Source organism: Esox lucius, chromosome 14 (assembly GCF_011004845.1).
Source record: "Esox lucius isolate fEsoLuc1 chromosome 14, fEsoLuc1.pri, whole genome shotgun sequence".
NCBI lineage: Eukaryota > Metazoa > Chordata > Actinopteri > Esociformes > Esocidae > Esox > Esox lucius.
In genome coordinates this window covers 16638680-16659256 of record NC_047582.1, presented here as the reverse complement: position 1 = coordinate 16659256, position 20577 = coordinate 16638680, and the positions used below count along the sequence as shown (strand labels likewise).

At 40.1% G+C, this 20577-nt stretch overlaps 1 protein-coding gene across 2 annotated transcripts in view; it reads right to left on the bottom strand.

The window, feature by feature from the left end:
• The window catches only part of eng (endoglin), a 60021-nt gene extending 50605 nt beyond the window's left edge, over positions 1-9416 (bottom strand). The window contains exons 1-2 of one of the 2 annotated variants that reach the window (XM_010877995.5): positions 9301-9416; positions 7285-7511 (exon numbers count right to left, since the gene is read on the bottom strand). In XM_010877995.5, coding sequence (XP_010876297.2) covers positions 7285-7351 — 67 coding nt within the window. In that variant the 5' untranslated portion in view covers positions 7352-7511; positions 9301-9416. The remainder of the gene's footprint in view (positions 1-7284; positions 7512-9300) is intronic. The other variant, XM_010877996.5, reaches the window with a different exon arrangement.
• Between the last annotated feature and the right edge of the window lie 11161 nt (positions 9417-20577).

The following is a 20577-nucleotide window of genomic DNA, read 5'->3' as shown; positions in this document are numbered from 1 at the left end:
CAGGATACAAAATAGAGTGCTAGACTGTCAACAGACAGTTACAGCCACAAACTCAGCCACTCACCAGTAATGGAAGTCAAAATATTCTGTGTTCAGCATGCAGCGTTGCTACAGACTAATCCCATTTGAGAGGCTAACAGAATATTCCAATATTGTTGGCAAGTCTTTATTGTGTTTTTGGCTGAATTTCATTTTTTGCTAGAGTCAAATACAAGTACATTCAATGGGAATACTCTGTCATAAGCACCACTTGAGCACAGGGAGCGTATTAGTGTATAGACGTGAAGTTCCTCTGGAATAACGTGACCTACATCTGCTGTGTCTGATATAACAACATGTAAATAGGCATCACCTGGCATAAATGGCCCACGCCTGGATACAAGCAGACTGGGCATAACTGTTCACTGCAGATTCTCTTCCATTCCATATAAGACACTACAGCAACCTGCCAAACAGCAACTGAAGCCTTTTATCATACCTAAACATGTTGGTTAGATTAATTTTTTTTTTTTAGATCACTGTGTTTAGAGACTAAAGACTTTTGACAAGGTTTTTGTCAGTAATGGATTGCCACAGGGTTACATTCTTAACTATTTAGGTAAATAACTTTCAACATTGAAGATGTAGACTCAAATGCAGATGCTACCTTCATTTATAGTACTGGTCCAACACTATATCAGGTATTTCTTAAACTGCAGAAAGTATTTTGTAAATGGCTGTACTTCTCACTCTCATTCAATACCCATATCACCCACCTTCAGTCAAAAGTTATCTCAGATTGGTTTATTGTTCCACAATAAGACATCCTTCACTCACACCGACCAGTACAGCGCATTCAGAAAATATTCAGAGTCCTTCACTTTCTAAAAGTGCCCATTTAATGAAAAAATCACTTTTTCTGGGTTTTGGGGTGTTATTTTGTGTCTCTGGTGCTTCCACACGCATACAAACTTTGAAGAAAAAAAACATCCATGCTGTTTTGAGTGAGATATGGGTTTCTGAATGTCCTCTGTCTTCAGTCTCTGGGTGAGCTGTTAGAAAACTCCTCAGACTGTGACGTCACATTCCGAAAATCTGAATATTCCCACCCTCCACCCTCCCAACAGAGCATACCTAATGTCTCCACCGTCTATAGGCTCCACCCACCAGGTACAGCAGTAACGTCTTCTCTGATATCCTCCATGTTACTGATTCAGAAGCACCATATCGAAGCACCACTTAAACTGTGCTGTTGTTGGCTGTAAAGAGGAGCACAAAACTCTCCATCGCGTCCCAGCCGCAGAGGACAGAAGAGCGGCATGGCTTGAATTCATTTTTGAAGGCACTGTCCCTGCTACAGTTGTCAAAAAATTGTCGGTTTGTGCTAACCACTTTGAGACGGGCTGTTTCTCCAACTTCGGTCAATACAAGGCAGGATTAGCCAAGAAACTTTTGCTAAAAGAGTGCGCAATTCCAACTTTGCGTGGAATACCTGCAAACGAGGGACATTTTATACAATTAGCTGTCTTTATTTTGCAATTCTACACAAACTAACCAAGAAGTGTTTTGGCAAACTAACATTTTTAGCTAGCAAATTACGTAAGAACCGTTACTACTAAGCTCTCCACGCTACCATGGTAACAGTTAGAGTGGGCGTGGGCAAAGGAGCAGCAGCTAATGAATATGCAATGAGCAGCAGAAAACAGAACACTTTGAAAGGGACTGAAACAGAGGGTAATAGAGGGAGGTAAGAATATTTTCCTACAAGCTATTTCCAGCAAACAACTTCAGAAACATGTTTTATGGAACTTATAGATCTATTTTAACTTGTTGAAAGGCAGTCATAATGTGGGCGCTTTAACATAGTGTTTTGTTATAGATTACATGTCTAATTAACAACAATAATAAAAATAACCTTCAATCTAAACAGTATATCCCATAATGACAAAGCAAAAATTAAATGTGTCTTTTTATATTACTGAAAATGTAATATTTCATGTACATAAGTAGTCACACCCTTTGTTCAGTACTAAGTCGAAGCACCTTTGGCAGTGATCACACATTTGAGTCTTGTTGGATATGCCACTATAAACTTTCCACACCTGGATTTGGGCAGTTTCTAACAGTCTTTCTTGAAGATCCTCTCAAGCTCTTTCAGAATGGAAGGGAATCATGTGTGCTGTGCTCTTCTGGTCCCACCCCTGTTGGTAGTCTTGTACACTCTAAATCAGGTTTCATCAAGAAGATCATGAGATTTAGCCTTCCCTCAAACTTGACCAATCTTCCAGTCCCTGTTACAGAGAAGCCTCCCAATCCACTGCTGTGATTCACTGTACATAACACTTGGCATTCAGGCCAAATAATATGAATTTGGTCAAATTAGACAATCTTTTTCCTCTTTTATAATATTTTCCTATTGTCAGAATGGGGAAAAAAATCTATGATACATTTGATATATAACACAACAGAATGTGGAGAAGGTGAAGGTGTCGGAATAATTTCCAAAGGCAAGGTACACGCTTGTGAAATGACCTAGCTTATCAACTCGGTTGATTTAGTGTGGAGGCTTCCCATAAGAATGCTTTTTAATGAATTATAATACTATGCTGTCAAACCTGTACCTGTTCTACAGAGAAAAACATCACATGGTGCTAGCAAGCAAGTGGAAGGGGCCTGTGCTCAGTGTCCCTGCACCAACCCAACCTGGTCTCAGAAGGATGACGTAGACTATTTTATGTACATTTTAGGCAGTGGATGTCGATATATTACGTGCAGTAAAATAACATTAGAGTCGGAATGGAGAAAAAAAAGCAGTAACCCAAACCATAACCCTAACTTTAACCCCAGTGCTGTGATACCTAACATTAACCCAAACCCTAACCTGAACCCCAGAGCTGTGAGATGTAACCCTAACCAGACCTTAACCTAACCTTTTTTGTTTCCTAACCGTAGCCCAAACCTTAACCCTAACCTTAACCCCGGTGCTGTGAAATCTAACGTTAACGTAACATTAACAATAAAATGCTTTCATAACATATTCTAGCGACCTTGCTATTGCTGTTACTCATTCTAAATCCCCATGTCTAGTGTGGAGCAGTGGGTAAGGCAACTGCCTTCAAATCCAAATGTCGCCAGTTTGAAACACCGGTCAAACATTTTGTTAATCGTCTTTCATAGCGTTCATAAATATCATGTTTGTGTGGCGTTCATATGTTATTTTACGTTTTAATAATTTCGTTATGTATCATATGTTTTGGTGGCGCACTGTAATGTTACCTAACGTAATGTCACATATCATACGAAATCGGGTGCCATGGATTTTTGTAAAACCTGAGACCAGGTTGCCCAACCAGACAAAATAAGACAATGAGCAGCCACTGCGGGCAAGAGCAATAACTTGACCAGAGTGTGCCCTATTATCTATTAGATTAATTCTGTCAATATTAGCAAAGTGATATAGCCTTCCTTTTCATATGATCTGTGGTCCAATCACAAGCATTTTTACAGACTAAACCCTTTCCCTAACCACTTCTCTGGGAAATGTCCAAACTGGATGCAGTATGATTGCCATTTAAGCTTGAGGGGACAAGTGAAAAACCTTGTTCACTTGCAGGGATGATATTACAAACTATCCAATGAAACTGTAGTCACGTGTGTAACACCGATGGGTGTGAAGTGTCAAATTAAATCCACAAAACATTATTTAGCCAAGACTTGATCATCACTTTCCCTTGCTTGGGCAAGTTCACTCACATGAGCTCAGATGTAACATGGTAAAGCATTCAAGGGCTGAGGGCGTAGAGCTAAATGTTGTATATTTTGCATGTCTATTAGCATCTTGACGTGGCAATATTTGCCCACTCTTCTTTGCAAAAGCGCTCCAAATCTGTCAGATTGCGAGGACATCTCCTATGCAGAGCCCTCTTCAGATCACCCCACAGATGTTCAATTGGATTCTGGTCGGGGCTCTGGCTGCACCATTCCAAAATGTTCATCTTCTTCTGGTGAAGCCATGCTTTTGTGGATTTGGATGTGTGCTTTGGGTTGATGTCGTGCTGAAAGGTGAACTTCCTCTTCATCTTCAGCTTTCTAACGGAAAATGTTGTGCCAAAATTGCCTGGTATTTGGAACTGTTCATAATTACCTCCACCCTGACTAAGGCCCCGGTTCCAGCTGAAGAAAAACAGTCCCAAAGCATGATGCTGCCACCACCATGCTTCACTGTGGGTATTGTGTTTTTTTGGTGATGTGTAGTGTTGTTTTTGCGGATACATACCTTTTGGAAATATGGCCAAAAAGTTCAACCTTGGTTTCATCAGAATATAACACATTTTCCCACATGCTTTTGGGGGACTTGGTTGTTTGTTCAGCTGGGCTTGGATGTTTTTCTTTGTAAGAGAAGTCTTCCATCTTGCCACCCTACCCCACAGCCCATTCATTTGAAGAATACGGGAGATTGTTGTCACATGTAGCACACAGCCAGTACTTGTCAGAAATTCCTGCAGTTACCTTTAATGTTGCTGTAGGCCTCTTGGAAGGCTTCCCTGACCAGTTTTCTTCTTGTCTTTTCATCAATTTCGGAGGGACATCCTTTTCTTGGTAATGCCTCTGTTGTGCCATATTTTCTCCACTTAATGATGACTGTCTTCACTGTGTTCCATGGTATATCTAATGCTTTGGAAATTCTTTTGTACCCTTCTCCTGACTGATATCTTTCAACAGTGAGATCCCTCTGATGCTTTGGAAGCTCTCTGTGGACCATGGCTTTTGCTCTGAGATGCAACTAAGAAAATCCAAATAGAACAGCATAGAACTTTATTTGTGATTAATCAGTCACTTTAAACGATGGCAGGTGTGTAATGAGTTCTATTTAACATGACTTTGAATGTGACTGGTTAATTCTGAACACAGTCATATCCTGGGTTATAAGAGAGTGTGCACACTTACGCAACCAGGTTATTGTAAGGTTTTTAGGTTTCATTTTTCCCCCTCGCAGATTTCAATTTGTTTTTCAATTGAATTGTTCACATTATAGGTCTGACATGATTTATCTTTTTCTCATTCTTTTACATCACAAAAACCTGACATTTTTAAAGGGGTGTGTAGACATTTTATATCCACTGTATATGTATATGTATACAGATGCCGATCAGCCATAACATTATGACCACCTGCTTAATATTGTGTATGCCTCCCTTTTGCCGCCAAAAGAGCCCTGACCCATTGAGGCATGGACTCCACAAGATCTGCAAAGTTGTGTTTTGGTGTCTGGCACCAAGACGTTAGCAGCAGATCCTGTTGTGAGGTGGGGCCTACATGGATTGGACCCATTTGTCCAGCACATCCCACAGATGCTTGATAGTATTGAGATATGGGGAATTTGGATGCCGGTCAACACCTTGAAATCGTTATTTTGTTCCTCAAACCATTCCTGAACCATTTCTGCTCTGTGGCAGGATGCATTATCAGGGAATGCCATCAGGGAATACCGTTGCTATGAAAGGGTGTACATGGTCTATAACAATGCTTAGGTAGGTTGTACGTGTCAAAGTAACATTCACATGAATGGCATGACCCAAGGTTTCCCAACAGAACATTGCCCAAAGCATCACACTGCCTCCGCCGGCTTGCCTTCTTCTCATAATGCATACTGGTGCCATGTGTTCTCCAGGTAAGCGACACACACAAACCAGGCCATCCACGTGATGTACAAGAAAACGTTATTCATCAGACCAGGCCACCTTCTTCCATTGCTCCGTGGTCCAGTTCTGAAGCTCACGTACCCATTGTAAGTGCTTTTATCCATGGCATGGGCAACCTGACTGGTCTTTTGCTACGCAGCCCCATACGCAACAAACAATGATGCACTGTGTTCTGACACCTTTCTATCAGTACCAGCATTAACTATTTCAGCCACTGTAGCTTGTCTGTTGGATTGGAACACACGGGCCAGCCTTCACTCTCCACATGCATTAATAAGCCTTGGCTGCCCATGACCCTGTCGCCGGTTCACAGCTTTTCCTTCCTTGGACCACTTTTGATTGGGAACAGACTGGGAACACCCTACAAGGGCTGCAGTTTTGGAGATGCTCTGACCCAGTCGTCTAGCCATCACAATTTGGCCCTTGTCAAAGTTGCCCAGATCCTTACGCTTGCCCATTTTTCTTGCTTCTAACACATCAACTTTGAGGACAGAATGTTCTCTTGCTGCCTAATATATCCTACACACTGACAGGTGCCATGATAACTATCAGTATCATTCACTTCAATTGTCAGTGGTCATAATGTTATGGCTGATTGGTGTATATTATGTATGTATATTATATATGTATATTATTTGCTTACCTGTGGTATATTGGCCATATATCACAAACACCCGAGATGCCTCATATACCACAGCTATCAGCCAGTTAGCAATCAGGATTGAAATCAAACAGTTAATAAGAGACTGTAAACCATGAGTATGATATTGTGATGTTGTATGGCTGTTTTGCTTCTAAAGGCCCTGTCAAGTAGAAAGACATTTTGGACCTAAATCTGTCTGTTTTACCAGGAAACTTAAACTGTTTTGTTGTTGGATTTTTCAGCAGGACAATCATCCAAAACATTTATCCATATCAACACAAAAAGTTCTCAAAAAGTAGTGCCCGGAGAATTCATCTTTTGCAATGGCCATCCCATTCATCTGACTTAAACTTCATTATAAACATTTGGGATACTCAGAAGAGGAGTCCACATTATGTGACGGTGTTGGGGAGATTCCAATTTTTTTAACAATACAATTTAGAATTAAGGTTAGACAGAGACACTAAAGAAACACCAACCCACTACAAAACTTTTGAAACGACAACACATCTTACCTTCCCTCCAATCTTCATGACCTTCCATGCTGTTTTCCACATATCTAATGAACACTGGTGATGATGCTGAATATTATTTGTTCATAAGACATCCATTAAGATATGCATTGTTTAGTAGCCCAAACAAGGATTTTTAAACACCCATGGGAACAGCTGCTATGAGGTTCATACGATCAATCCAGTTTTGAAACGTGAAAGAAAGGGATTATAGAGAGACTGTAAACTGAAGAGAAAATAATGCTCAGACTGTTTTTAGGAAAATAGATGATGTTAGCATGACAAAAAGCAATGACAAAGAGAAGAAAAGTAAAAGGTAATTCCTGTTCGCTTACAATGAAGGAATGACCCAAGGCTTCAATTTAGCACAAGGGTCGAACTAGAGTCTAGCACACTGGTAGCTCTCCACAACCATTAAGTTGTAAGTTCAACTAACCATTACTCATACCTGGAGTTATGACGGCAAGGCACAGTAGAAGCAGAGGTGGAAGTGACATGTAAAAGCGACTCTCCATCTCTATTTCTGGAATTTTCAAAGGACTAGCCCGTGTCTAGGTGCTCGGGCAGCGAGTGCAGTATCCTTGTCCAATGGCAGCACGGCTGTGATTGTGAAGACAGTGGTTCGGCTCCGAAGGGGTAACCACAAAAATCCAGCCTTGAGAGGTCAAGGGTCTGCTAAGGGAAAAGAGGTGGAGCGTCAGTAGGAAATAGGCAACAAGGAAAAGATGAGGTGATTCAGACAAAACCGATGAGGTACAATATATAAGAAATAGTGTATATCTCTAATATAACTAATGTTAATCACATTGGAATTAATATATTTTCAATGCACATACTTTACCTTGGTAATAATGAACAAATACTATATTAATCAATGTAATACTTATCCTATACACTCCTCATCCTATACACTCAGTTCTGGCAAGCTGTATAAATCCTCTCAAAGAACCTTTCCAGTTAAAAATAAAATGGTTAGATTGTGGAGATTAACTGCAAAACGTTATCTTCTATCTCTTTTGCTGTCTTTTATGTAGGACAGTACTTTCTGAGCTTAACATAGGATTTAATTTTCTCTCCTGAGGGCCTGTTCCTAAAAGGCCAAAATCAGATGTAGCATGCTTATTAACATCTATGTTAGTGATGACTAACACTGACACTTTTAATATGTACCACTCTTTACTGCACTCTATTCAGCTAGCCCTATTTGTTAGTAAGGTGCTTGATTACAACTGTTGCTACGAAACCATTTTTTTTTTTTTAAATGGGATGTTCATTCAATACTTGACATATACAATGTCAACAATAACACCATGTCCAACTATCAGTGGACGGGTTGTCTTTGCTAGGCTATTGAATAACGTAATAATAACTCAACGAGTGGATACAGAGAATTCTGACGGGAGAAAATAGACTACTGTGTTTAAAAGGATAAAGAACAATGTGAGTTGACTTCACTTTTAACGTTTCACATAAATTAAATAACCATTCCACCACTTTTCTGTAGCTATGTGTTTCCATTTGGAATAAGACAGGGAATGTTTTTTGTTAATCATGCTATATGCTTTATATTAAAACTGATGTTAGACTGTATACATTATTAATGTGATGCGCATTGTAAAGATAAAAACAAAATGTTAAAACACACAGGGCTATCTATTATTGCCTGCCTAGCCTATTCACACCCGGGTCCAGAGCTCTAACTCGGGTTATCCAGTGGTCAGTCATTGCTGGCCAAGTCTGACAGGAAACCGTGCGGCGTCGCTTTCTTAAAATAATATTACAATGCCGAGAGCTGATAAGCGGGGGAGACTGCTCTTGTTTTATGATTCATATAGTCCGAGAAGAAAATGTAATTGTTTATGCAACATTCTTCTTTAACCAGTAACACTGGAATGATAAACTAAAATGCTTAACCTCTCTCCCTCAGAAGCCAAGCGTAACCTAGTGTACACGTTGAGCATCATACGAATACTGTACATGTGTTCTTTAAAATGCTAAACAAATCAACATAAGCTAACCATAGCAAATGGTCTTGAGAACGTTTTTGAGTCTCATTCAGGAAAACTAATATAGAACCGTTACAGTAGTTTCGATATGGTGAACTCGTGGTTCTGATTTCATTTCTTATTTCAGCCATTATGGCCTGTGAAAATATAGTAGAGGCTATTACAGGCTGTTATAGTTATGTACATATATACATACACATAAATATATATAAATAACAGCCAGAGTATAATTTCAACCGGTTATATATATATATATTCCGGTTGTTATAATTATAGATTGTGGAGATCAGCTGCTACCATGATTGTATATTTATAGTTTAGATTTCAGAATTCCCAACATTCGGATATTTGTTAACAAAATTCCATTTCCTAAACAAAACAACAATACAAATGGATTGACATTGTAGGCTGTCACTGACACCAACTAAAGCTGACAACAAAGCAATGATTAAACTCACATATCAATGTAGAATAGCCTTGGAAGTTGCTGTTATAATCCACGAGCGCGAAATAAAACATTCAGTAAACTTCACTATCAAAAAGTTTTTACTTTGGCCGGGCACGCGAGCACAGACTTTTGTACCACTCCCACTGGCCAAAATATCTCACGCTGATACTTCAGAGCGTCACTGAAGCCAATGCCCCTATTGCAGCACACAAAAATAGGGAATTATTTGAAATGTCCCCATTCAGGTAAATCCACAATGTGACACAGCCCATACAGTATATTCATAAAATTTTAACGAAAATGTAAAGATCCAAACTGTTTGGCAGGCTAATATTAGAGAATTAGTTTTTGCGATGTTATTATTTTATATGGAATGATAATGACGATAACGATGAGGATGATGATCCCTATTTTATTGTTACAACCGACTAGTGAACACACCGCCCTCTTGAGGCCAATTGATAAAATCAGTTGAATTGTGACTATTATCCTCAATAGCTATTTCAGAACACATTTATATCTCGTAACTAGGATGTAACTTCTTATATTTTAATGGATATTAATAACATTAATAATGTAACATATTAATGATGGGGTGATGATATCTAGCAATTTTTTGTACTCTGTATTCCACTGCTGGCTTCAAGCAGGGTTAGTCCTGACCCGTCCTTATCAGATGCTGCTGGGATGTCCCGGTCACAATGTTTTTTGGTACCTTTACTATAAGTACTAAAAGTACTATAGAGACTAAATGTAAGTCCATCATGGTAGGAATGTCAGATAAATTACAATTAATGAATACAAATAATATAAACATGTACTTATTTTATCCGTTTGCTTTACCTTGCTGTTTCAGTCAATGATGATCGGTCAAACCATGGACTCTACTGTGATTACACAGATAATTTCCACAGTAAATTATAGATAACTTTGAAACAAAGTAATAATTGCACCAAGTTGGGTATATTCACAATGTGAAAATTACAGCATCAATCATTGCAGTTTTAGCTTAAGATTTCTGCTAACTAATGTTCTACCCTACAGTGTTTCTATAATTAACCTGGGCTGCATACTTTCATTGTTTCTATTTATCTCAGGTTTAAATGTTAAATATGCTCTCATTTGTGTGTGGTATTCCAGTGAGGTGGTTCTCAAACTTCATTTATTTGTATTAATAAATGATATATGGTCCTCTCCCTGAAATACATTTATTGGAAAGGAAGAACAATCAATACAAATGAACTACCCTTTTATCATTTGTATTAGTTTTGGGAAGTAAAACTACAACATATTTTTCCCATACACACTTTGACAACAATTCTAGTGAAATTATTTCCAAACATTCAATCAATCAAATGTATTTAAAAAGGCCTTTTTTTTATACATCAGCAGTTGCCACAGTGCTTTTCCAAAACACCCAGCCAGAAATCCCAAGGAGCAAGCAACAACAGTGTTGAAGCAGAGTGGCTAGATAAAACACTCTTAAAGGGGTCAAAATTTAGGACGCAACCTACAGAGGAACTAGTTTCGGAAGGGTGACCAGTCCACTTCTGGCAGTGCTGGGTGAACTTTTTAAGTGTACAAATTGTAATAATTATGTGAGTGGGCTGCGTACAGAGTATATAAAACCTAATCTGGGTCAGAAGCATGACCAGATGAACAATGACATTGAACAGAAAAGGTACAAAAATCTCAGTGGTGAACCATTAAAGATGAATAATTACTTAGAGATGCTTTCCTGAACCATAGAGAAGGAAAAGCATATATTATTTTTGCTGGTAAAGAAATGACAGCCTTAAAAAAATGCAGTGGTGAACAATAACATAACAGAACACTATTTACCCCTCACAATTGGGAACGCTGGTTTTCCCAGCTTTTAACTGTTATTTCAAAATGGCCCAAGAGTACCCAAGAGTGTTGAAATGGTCTAATACGTAAATACCGCACAAGAAAATTAAGGTAACACATAAATCACACATCAGGGCTTGATGAACGAAATATAAAAGATCAAAATCTTTGCTGGACATTGTATAATTCTCTGAGAAGAAAATGACGTGGCATGGCAACTCATTATGTGACTCAGTAATGTGTATGGCCCCCATGTGCCTTTATGTCTTTCCAATAACATCTGGGCATGCTCCTGATAAGACAGCGGACGGTGTTCTAGGGGATATCCCCCCAGCCATGGATCAGGGCATCAGTGAGCTCCTGGACAGTCTGTGGCACCTCTTGGCAGCGTCGGATGCACTGATACATAACGTCCCAGTGGTTCCCAGTTAAATTCAGATCTGGGGAACGTGAGGGCCAGTCAATGGCATCAATGCCTTCGTCATCCAGAAACTGCCTACACACTCTGGCCAAATGAGGCCGGACATTGTCCTGCATCAGGAGAAACTCAGGGCCAACTGCACCAGCGTAATCTCTGACAATGTGTCTGAAGATTTCATCCTGGTACCAAACAGCAATCAGGGTACCATTGGCTAGTATATGGAGCTCTGTGCGAACCTCCAAGGATATGCCTCCCCAGACCATCATTGCCAAACTGGTCATGCTGGATGATGTTGCAGGCAGCATAACATTCACCACGTCGTCTCCAGTCTCTTTCACGTCTATCACATGCTCAGTGCGAACCTGCTCTCACCCCTGAAGGGAACGGGGCACCAATGGCGGACCTGCCAATTCTGGTGTTTTCTGGCGTATGCCAATCAAGCTGAACGGTGCTGGGCTGAGAGCACAGGTCCCACTAGAAGAAGTTGGGCCCTCATGCCACCCTCATGGAGTCTGTTTCTGACAGCTTGGTCTGAAACATGCACACCAGTAGCCCGCTGGAGGTCCTTTTGAAGGGCTCTGGCAGTGCTCCTCCTGTTCCTTCTCGCACAAAGGACCAGATACAAGTCCTGCTGCCAGGTTGATGCCCTTCTACAGCCCTGTCCAGCTCTCCTCATGTAACGAGCCGTCTCCTGGTATCTCCTCCATGCTCTTTAGACTGTACTGGGAGACACAGCAAACCTTCTTGCGATGGCACATATGGATGTGCCATCCTGGAGGAGCTGGACTACGTGTGCAACCTGAGTGGGCCACAGGTACCATCTCATAGTGACAAGGACACTAGGAAAATGCAAAACTAGAGAAGAATCAGGAAGGAAGGATAAGGAGAAAGAAACTCCTTTTTGGGGGTTGTCTTGCTGTTGCCTCTCCGGTGCACCTGTTGTCACTTTCATTTGCACCAAAGTAGGTGACTTTGATTCACAATCGCTTATGCTTCCTAACTGGAAAGATTGATATCCCTGTACTTTAATTGACTTGGTGTTATATTGTGATAATTACGTTTTCCCTTAATTTATTTGACAGTGTGTACTTGTAAAATAAAGACTGTTTTAGTCTGTAACAATGTTAGGGTCAGGAATAAATAGTGCATCTGCTGTATTATGATTGTAATCTCCTTACTTTCATTCTGCACCCATATTCCACTTCTTTGCCTTAAAACTCCCAGGTTGCTTTTGCAGTATGTGTTGGGTCATTGTCCATCTGTAAATTGATGCGCCGTCCAATCAACTTCATTGTATATGGCTGAATCTGAGCAGACAGTATCCCTATACACATCAGAATTCATTGTAGACTTGGATAATGATATGCCTACCTCCTGGAGAATTTTCTTCACTTGGCTAGATGTTGTGAAGGGGTTTTTCTTTACCATGGAAAGGATCCTACGATCATCCACCACTGATATCTTCCATGGACGTCCAGGCCTTTTTGTGTCGCAGAGCTCACAAGTGCATTCTTTATTTCTCAGAATGTACCAAACTGTTAATTTGGCCACACCTAATGTTCCTGCTATCTCTCAAATTGATTTTCTTTGCAGCCTCTGGATGGCCTGTTTCACTTGCCTTGAGAACTCCTTTGACCACATGTTGTGGATTCACAGCAACAGCTTCCAAATGTGAATGCCACACCTGGAATCAACTCCAGACCTTTTAACTGCTTAATTGATGAGAAGATAATGAAGGAATAGCCCACACCTGTCCATGAAACAGCTTTTGAGTCAATTGTCCAATTCATTTTGGTCCCTTGAAAAAGAGGGGGCAACATATCATAAAGCTGTAATTCCTAAATCCTAACTCCAATTTGGATGTGAATACCCTCAAATAAAAAAAAGCACTTTAAATGCACTTTAAGTCTATATTCATTATTGAACTGTAAAGGTAAACAGCCAAAATAACCAAACTTGTGTCATTGTCCAATTATCTCCGGACCTAATTGTATACAGTAGTTACACAAATTAACAAAACACACCATATCAGGAAGAAGATTTCAGAGCACATCAGGAAGAGGGTGCTGTGAGAATATCTGTCTGGGGGAAGGCTATACAACCATCTCAAAATGATTTGAGCTCCATAAATCCACTGTGAGGCAAACATAACAGTACCTTGGCCTAGAAGTGGATACCCTTCCAACACATTCCCAATAGGCACAAGAAAGATTTATCTAAATAAAAATAAATCTGGTAAATACCAACCAAAACAAAACATCTGGAGATTTGCAGACCTCCCTTGATGCTTCTCAAGTTAAGCGCATGCTTCAACAAAAAGGAGACCACTGAATCAAAAAGGGAGTCATGGGAGGGTTGCCCAGCTGTCAAAAATAATTATACTGCCTGTTTTAGCTTTGCCAGAGAACACCTGGACAAATCTGAAGTAGTACAAAGCATTGTATTTGATCTTCAGTTTCTTGGCAATTTCTCACATGGAATTACCTTCATTTCTCAGAACAATGATAGACTGATGAGTTGAAAAATAAAGTTATTTGTTTCTGGCCATTTTGAGTCTGTAATCGAACCCACAATTGCTAATGCTGCAGATACTCCATTAGTCTTTATTGCTTCTTTGATCAGCAAAACAGTTCCCAGCTCTGCTAACATAACCCTGTTTCCCAGAAAATTGGAACACTGCTTAAATTGTAAATAAAAACAGAATGCAATGATTTACAAATGATTTATAGAATTGGATATAGAATTGCAGCTGCTCAACCATTTGGGGTCTCTTTGCAACTCTCTTTGCCTCTCCTCTTTTACCCGGAGGACATTGCCTCCATGATTCCCCAAAATAATTTGAAACGTTTATTTTCCAGGCCACAGGACAGTTTTCCACTTCGCCCTCAGTCCATCTTAAATTAGTTTGGGCCCAGAAGAGGCAGCAGCGGTTCTGGATCTTGTTTATACATAGTTTCTTCTTTGCAGGGTAGCGTTTTTACTTGCATTTGCAGATGAATCAATATACTGTGTTCATAGACAATAGTTTTCAGAAGCATTCCTGAGCCCATGCAGTGATTTTCACAACAGAATCGTGTCTGTTTTTAATGCAGCGCAGCCTGAGGGCCCAAAGGTCATGGCCATCCAAAATTGGTTTTCGGCTTTGTCCCTTGCATACAGAGATCTCTCCGGATTCTCTGAATCTTTTGATGATATGATGTACCTTAGATTATGAGATCCCCAAGCTCTTTAAGAATAATGTTTCTCCACATAAAATTGCAAAGTGTTACACTATTTGACTGTGCAGTCTTTCACAGAGTGATGAACCTCTCCCAATCCTTACTTCTGACAGACCCATCCTCCCGGGAATTACCATGTAATACCCAATCATGTTACTGACCTGTTGCCAATTGACTTAATTAGTTGTGTGATATTCCACCATGTTTAGTTTTTTAGCATTACACAACTTTTGTTGCCTCTGTCCCAACTTTTTTTAAATGCGTTGCTGGCATCAAATTCTAAACATTTCTCAGTTTCAACATTTGATATGTTGTCTTTGTACTATTTTCTATTGAATATAGGGTTTTCTTTATGTGACAAGTTTAATACTGCGGAGAGCACACTGCTCCATTGATTTACCCTGTGCTCTAACTTGCACAATCTTTGAGTTGTTCATTTGAGATTCTCTCGAACATAACTCTATTTGACCCAGATCCGCGAGTAATTATCCTGGGAGTTTCAAAGGCCGTAAGAAGATTACCCAAGCTAGTATAAAGTAGTGATGTGTATTCCTTTGTGAGTAAGCTAAATGAAAATCACAGACATGGCAGATCCTGACATGTTTAACATTGTTAATGCGGTGGTTTACACTTGTGCACAGAACAACTACTACCTGTGTACTACCCCAGCAACAGAAATCCCACATGAAAAATGTTGGGTATTTCTGAACCACTCCTCTTTTTCCACAGATTTTTGTTAACCACAAACAAACATGTCTATGAGCCTGGGTCCTCTCTAGGTTTCTTCCAAAATGTTGTCATTCTTGAAATTCAGCACTACTGTTGTTTGCTCCTTGGGGTTTATGGCCAGGTGTTTTGTATAAGCACTTTGTGACAACTGCTGATGTAAAAAGGGCTTTATAAATACATGTGATTGATTGGGCAGAGAAACACTGATTTAGATAAACCTATCATAGTGTATACCTTCCAAGATACAAACATTTATTTAACAAAATTACCATTTCAAGTATTGATCTTTGATTGAGAAGAAATAGAGCCTTTATGGATAATGGAGTTCATCTATTCATATTAATTGTAACTAAAGTCAGCATCAGAGTACTTATTTTATGCAGAAATATACAAATAATAACAAAAATAATTTCCTCAACATTGGAAGAGCATGCCTTTTATTCTGTGGACATTATTATTATCGACAAATGTCACTAACATTTAACAAAATGTTGCTTATTTGTAAAAAAAAAACAGGAAAACAATCACATTCAATCGACAAATGGGTCAATTTGGCCAATCTATGGATATTTGGAACCAACTCAATTCCACAAACATGCTGGGACTATCTAAAAAAAACTTGTTTTTCAATGGTGCCATACTGCAGACAAGACTGCATTGACAGGATGTATCAAGAGACTGCAGAGACGGACAAAATACACATTCATTATTTTATACCACAACAATCTCTACAGCCTTCATGGAGACATATATGACAGCTACATTAATATACATTTCAGCAGGTTGACACATAGGAGGAGATAACAGAGATAATGGTCTCGACTCCATGACTCCAGGCACCACCAAACATATACATTTTATTATCATATCCTAACTCAAATCCTGAACAGTGGAACATGAACACTCAGCTTGGTGTAGACACCCTACTACGTGTACGCAGACACAGCTGCAGTATGCTGGCCAAAGACATCAAAGACAGGTAGATAAACACTAACATGTCTTGCATAGCAATGTCCCATAGAAGCTGAGCAGACTGCACGTACATCTTGGCTTTCAATGTGTCTCCACCATGAAGAGTGAGCAACACTTCCCTTCTCTTTGCAATGGGCCACAGTGGGGAGGGGGCATCTCTGTAGTCCTTCAATAACAGGAAACAATCTGCCACTCCGTGGTCATTGTCTGTCATCGCCGGACAAGGAGGTCAACAAGGAATTCAGCACAGTACCTCAGATTTCCATGTTCCCACCAGCAGCACGTCAGTCAGAGGTCCACATTTGTGAAATTGTGAATGTCAAATCACTGGTTTCCTTATGGCTCTCTGAGGATAGTGGGCCAAGGCCATGTGTTAGTAAAAAGCTTGACGCGGGAGATGGGCAAGCCTTCTGTTAAATCACAGAGGCCTTAGGATTTTCTTTATAATAATATTTATAATAGTCCATGTGATAATATGTGAAAATTATTTTGAAATGCTTCATTTGCTTAAATTTTTTATTATCATCATTATTCCACCCAAAAAATGTTTCCTTGTATGTACAGTACCATTCAAAAGTTAAGAAACATATATAATAATTTAAGGGTATTTTGTTAGTTTTACTATTTTCCATATTGTGGAATAATAGTGAAGATATGGAACCTATTTTCAGATATTACTCTCAACGTTTAGGATTCTACAATGCCTTGCCATGTGAAACAATTTACATTGTACCTTTACAGCCAGACCTTTGGTAGATAATTGTAATACACACCCTCTGTATGTTTAGTTTTTTTTAATGTATCATATAACTTCCTGTTGCCTTTAAATGTTTTATTATAGTTAAATTTTTTAAATTCACTTCTAAATTTTTATTCAATTTGAATCTCCCCTGGGCCATCAGTGGACCACCAGTTAAAAACCCTGGGGCTAAACTGTATGTGCTGCTGTTAGTAGCCTACGGTTTACTGTAAAATAATCTAATATTTATGCGCAGGCTGCTACATTAATGGCCTACTTGAGGGAAGTGGAGTTTGAGATGAATTGTGTGTGTTGTTGCTGGGCTGTTCATCCTGTGATTTCTGTTAAGTGGCGAAGAACACACTCACAGAACCTGCAATAGCACTCTTGAGAAATTAATCACAAATGTTAAACATTGAATGACAACCATTTTTTAAAGCTTTTAAACTCTGACAAGCAAGTATTGTGCTACTTGGCCATAGAAAGAAAACAAACAAAGTATCAGATAAGTACAGCTGATCACAGCATAACAATGTAAGAACATGTTCTGCTTACACATAGAAAAGTTGTGCACAATGTGACAAAGCATGTGGCAAATAGGTGTAAAAAACAGAACTCTGGCGCTCTTTTGAACTCTTTGCATCTCTATATTTTTTTAGCAAATGTTTTTAGGCAATATCACACCTGATGTAAAAGTGCTTTGGCAAGTGTTGCCTCACCAGTTACCCGGCAGCTCTATCAGTGTGACTTTGACAAGTTGACAGCAAAATAGATTGTGCTTACATTTCACTGCCCACTAATACCAGAGAATGAGACAAAGAAGAGGCTGTAGAGGCATGATATTAAAGAAGAAGCATTCGAACAAAACTACAATGACAAGTAAATGAACCTAAAAAATAAGCCATCATTTCTATTGGTGAATGCCCAGTCAATAACAACTCGACTAGCCTATCAGTGGGACCTGTAATATTCTATTTTTTTACAAAGTATTGTTTAACAAGGTACAACAGGTTTTCCTAGGGCCATATGGAATACACAGAGTTCAATCTCTCCTCCCAGCTAACCACACACAATGAGCTAGGCTGGTATCCATTATATCAAAGCAATAAAATCAAGGCATTAAGGTTTTAAGGCTGGAGTACAAATATCCAACACAGTCAACCCTTTAAAAAGCACCCAAGCTGCAGCCACACCCCTGTGAAATGAGTGTGCAATCTGTTAGACAGTGCTGCTCAATCCTGTTCCTGGAGAGGTACCATTCATGTAAGGTTTTTTTCTCCAACCCTAATTTTTCACACCTGATTCTAATAATGAGCTAGATGAAAAGTTAAGTCAGGTTTGTCACAACTGAGGTTGGAGAGATAACCTACCGGATGCTAGATCTCCAGGACGAGGCTTGAGCAGCCCTGTTGTAAGACAACCCTTGCCATTTTCTGACAGATGCCTTTAGAAGTCATTATGGTAAGTCCACATGGGCAATACATACCAAGGGCAGAGCCAAGGACTCTGTTGCAGCATCGAACGCAAATTAAGGGGGCGAAAAGGGAAATAGTTCAAAAGTCCAGTAGAACAATGTCTTCCACTGTAAAGGATGCATTCTGTTGCTCAATATCACCCAAGGATCGCTACAGTGAATTCAATTAAGTCCCATGGCACACTAGGTCTAGAAACTAGTCTTCATCCTTGCCCTAACAAGCTGAAATTCCAGCCAAATATAGTTTGAAGGGGGAGGTGGGTGGCCTGGCTCAAAGAGCTCCTGCCGGAATATTAAAGTGTCCACAATCAAGCTCTAAAACGGAATAGATCCCTTGCCTTGGCACCACAACTCAAATGCCTTTCACTTATATGCTACCATAGATGATTGGTGACAGGAGTAAACTGCCACATGAGGGTACTTGTCCTTCAGATCGATGGACTGTAACAGCTGGCGAACTGTAAGCATTGTGAATTCGTTGACTGGGGAATACCCGCTGAGGGTCTGGAAGTTTATAATGGGATGTAATGTCCCTCCTCTTTTGGGGACCACAAGGTTCTGACTGTACCAGCTGTCCTGGGCCTCAGACATGAGAACAACTTGCCTATTTCTGAAATATCTTTGCTGCGCATGGGGCCCATGATCATGGGGACGGATGACGTAACAATACCCAGAAAGGGCAGGAGACTCTGAACTGAGGTTTGTTACTAAACATTGCCATTCTCGTCCAGGACAACACTGTACAAAAGCAGCCAAACCAAACAATTTAGGAGGGAGCCCACACGTCCCTAATCGCAGGCTAGAGAAGAATTACTTTATTATCAAAGAGCCCTGCTCGTGGAGCTCCAGAAGGAATGTCATGATGTCCACAATGGAGCTCTGAAGGGGGGAAAGCTTGTCTTTCTCTGCAACAGGACTCAAAAGCCTGACATTTGTAGGCATGCATCCACATAGAAGGAGCTCTCAGTGCCTGAAATGAATCAATGGCATTCAAATACAGGCCTCTCTCTAGAGATTTGCTCCTTCGTGTTCCATACACACAGATTTCAGCTTCTTGCATTGCCGGACTTAGCCATGTGAAAACAAGTCCATGCAAACCCAACGATTCCCAGGGAGGCCAGCGAGGCACTACCATGATGCACCCGCAGACACTCTGATCCTCTCCGATGTAGGCAGAATCAGGTCTACTGAGGGAAACAAGCATAGAAGTGTCTGTGGCCACTACAGCACTTGTGTGTCTATGCACAGAGGAGCACTCAGGTCTCCCATCAAGAACAACAGCAGAAAGTGCACGGTTTCTTGCAAGCGTAAAAATCCATGTTGGCCCTTCTTTAACTCTCCCAGAGCTGAGACCCAATTGAGTCAAACCACAGAGGATTGACTGCAGAAGCTGACCAACCATGAGCACTTTGAACTTGTAAACACAAAGAACACTATTGAGAATCCACAAGTCCAGAATCCTCTGGGGAACCAGGAAGTATTGGCTGTACCAGCATTCTAGCAAGCTCCAGGGAATCTGAAAACTGTACCTAGTACCGCCCCCATTTTGAAAAGATCACCTTCGACAGTGGGAACACAATTTAATGAGAAAGTAGGGCTCCCATGTGGCTGTAGCCTTTACAAAGCCAGTCCAGCCCAATTAGTCAACCTGGCTATGCTGCAATTTTGTGGTCGATGACATGCGGCACATATCAGCACTAACATGACATAATAAAACATGTTCTGGAACGTGTTTTGCCTGGACAGCGGCACTTCTAGAAGCAGTTGCCAAATATCCTGGAATGCGTCTTAAAGTGAAGGTTAATTCATTTCTATCAAATACGGGGCCAAGGTGACTGAGAATGTAGACACAACAGGATGTAGAGACACTGGAGTGTTATTGTAAC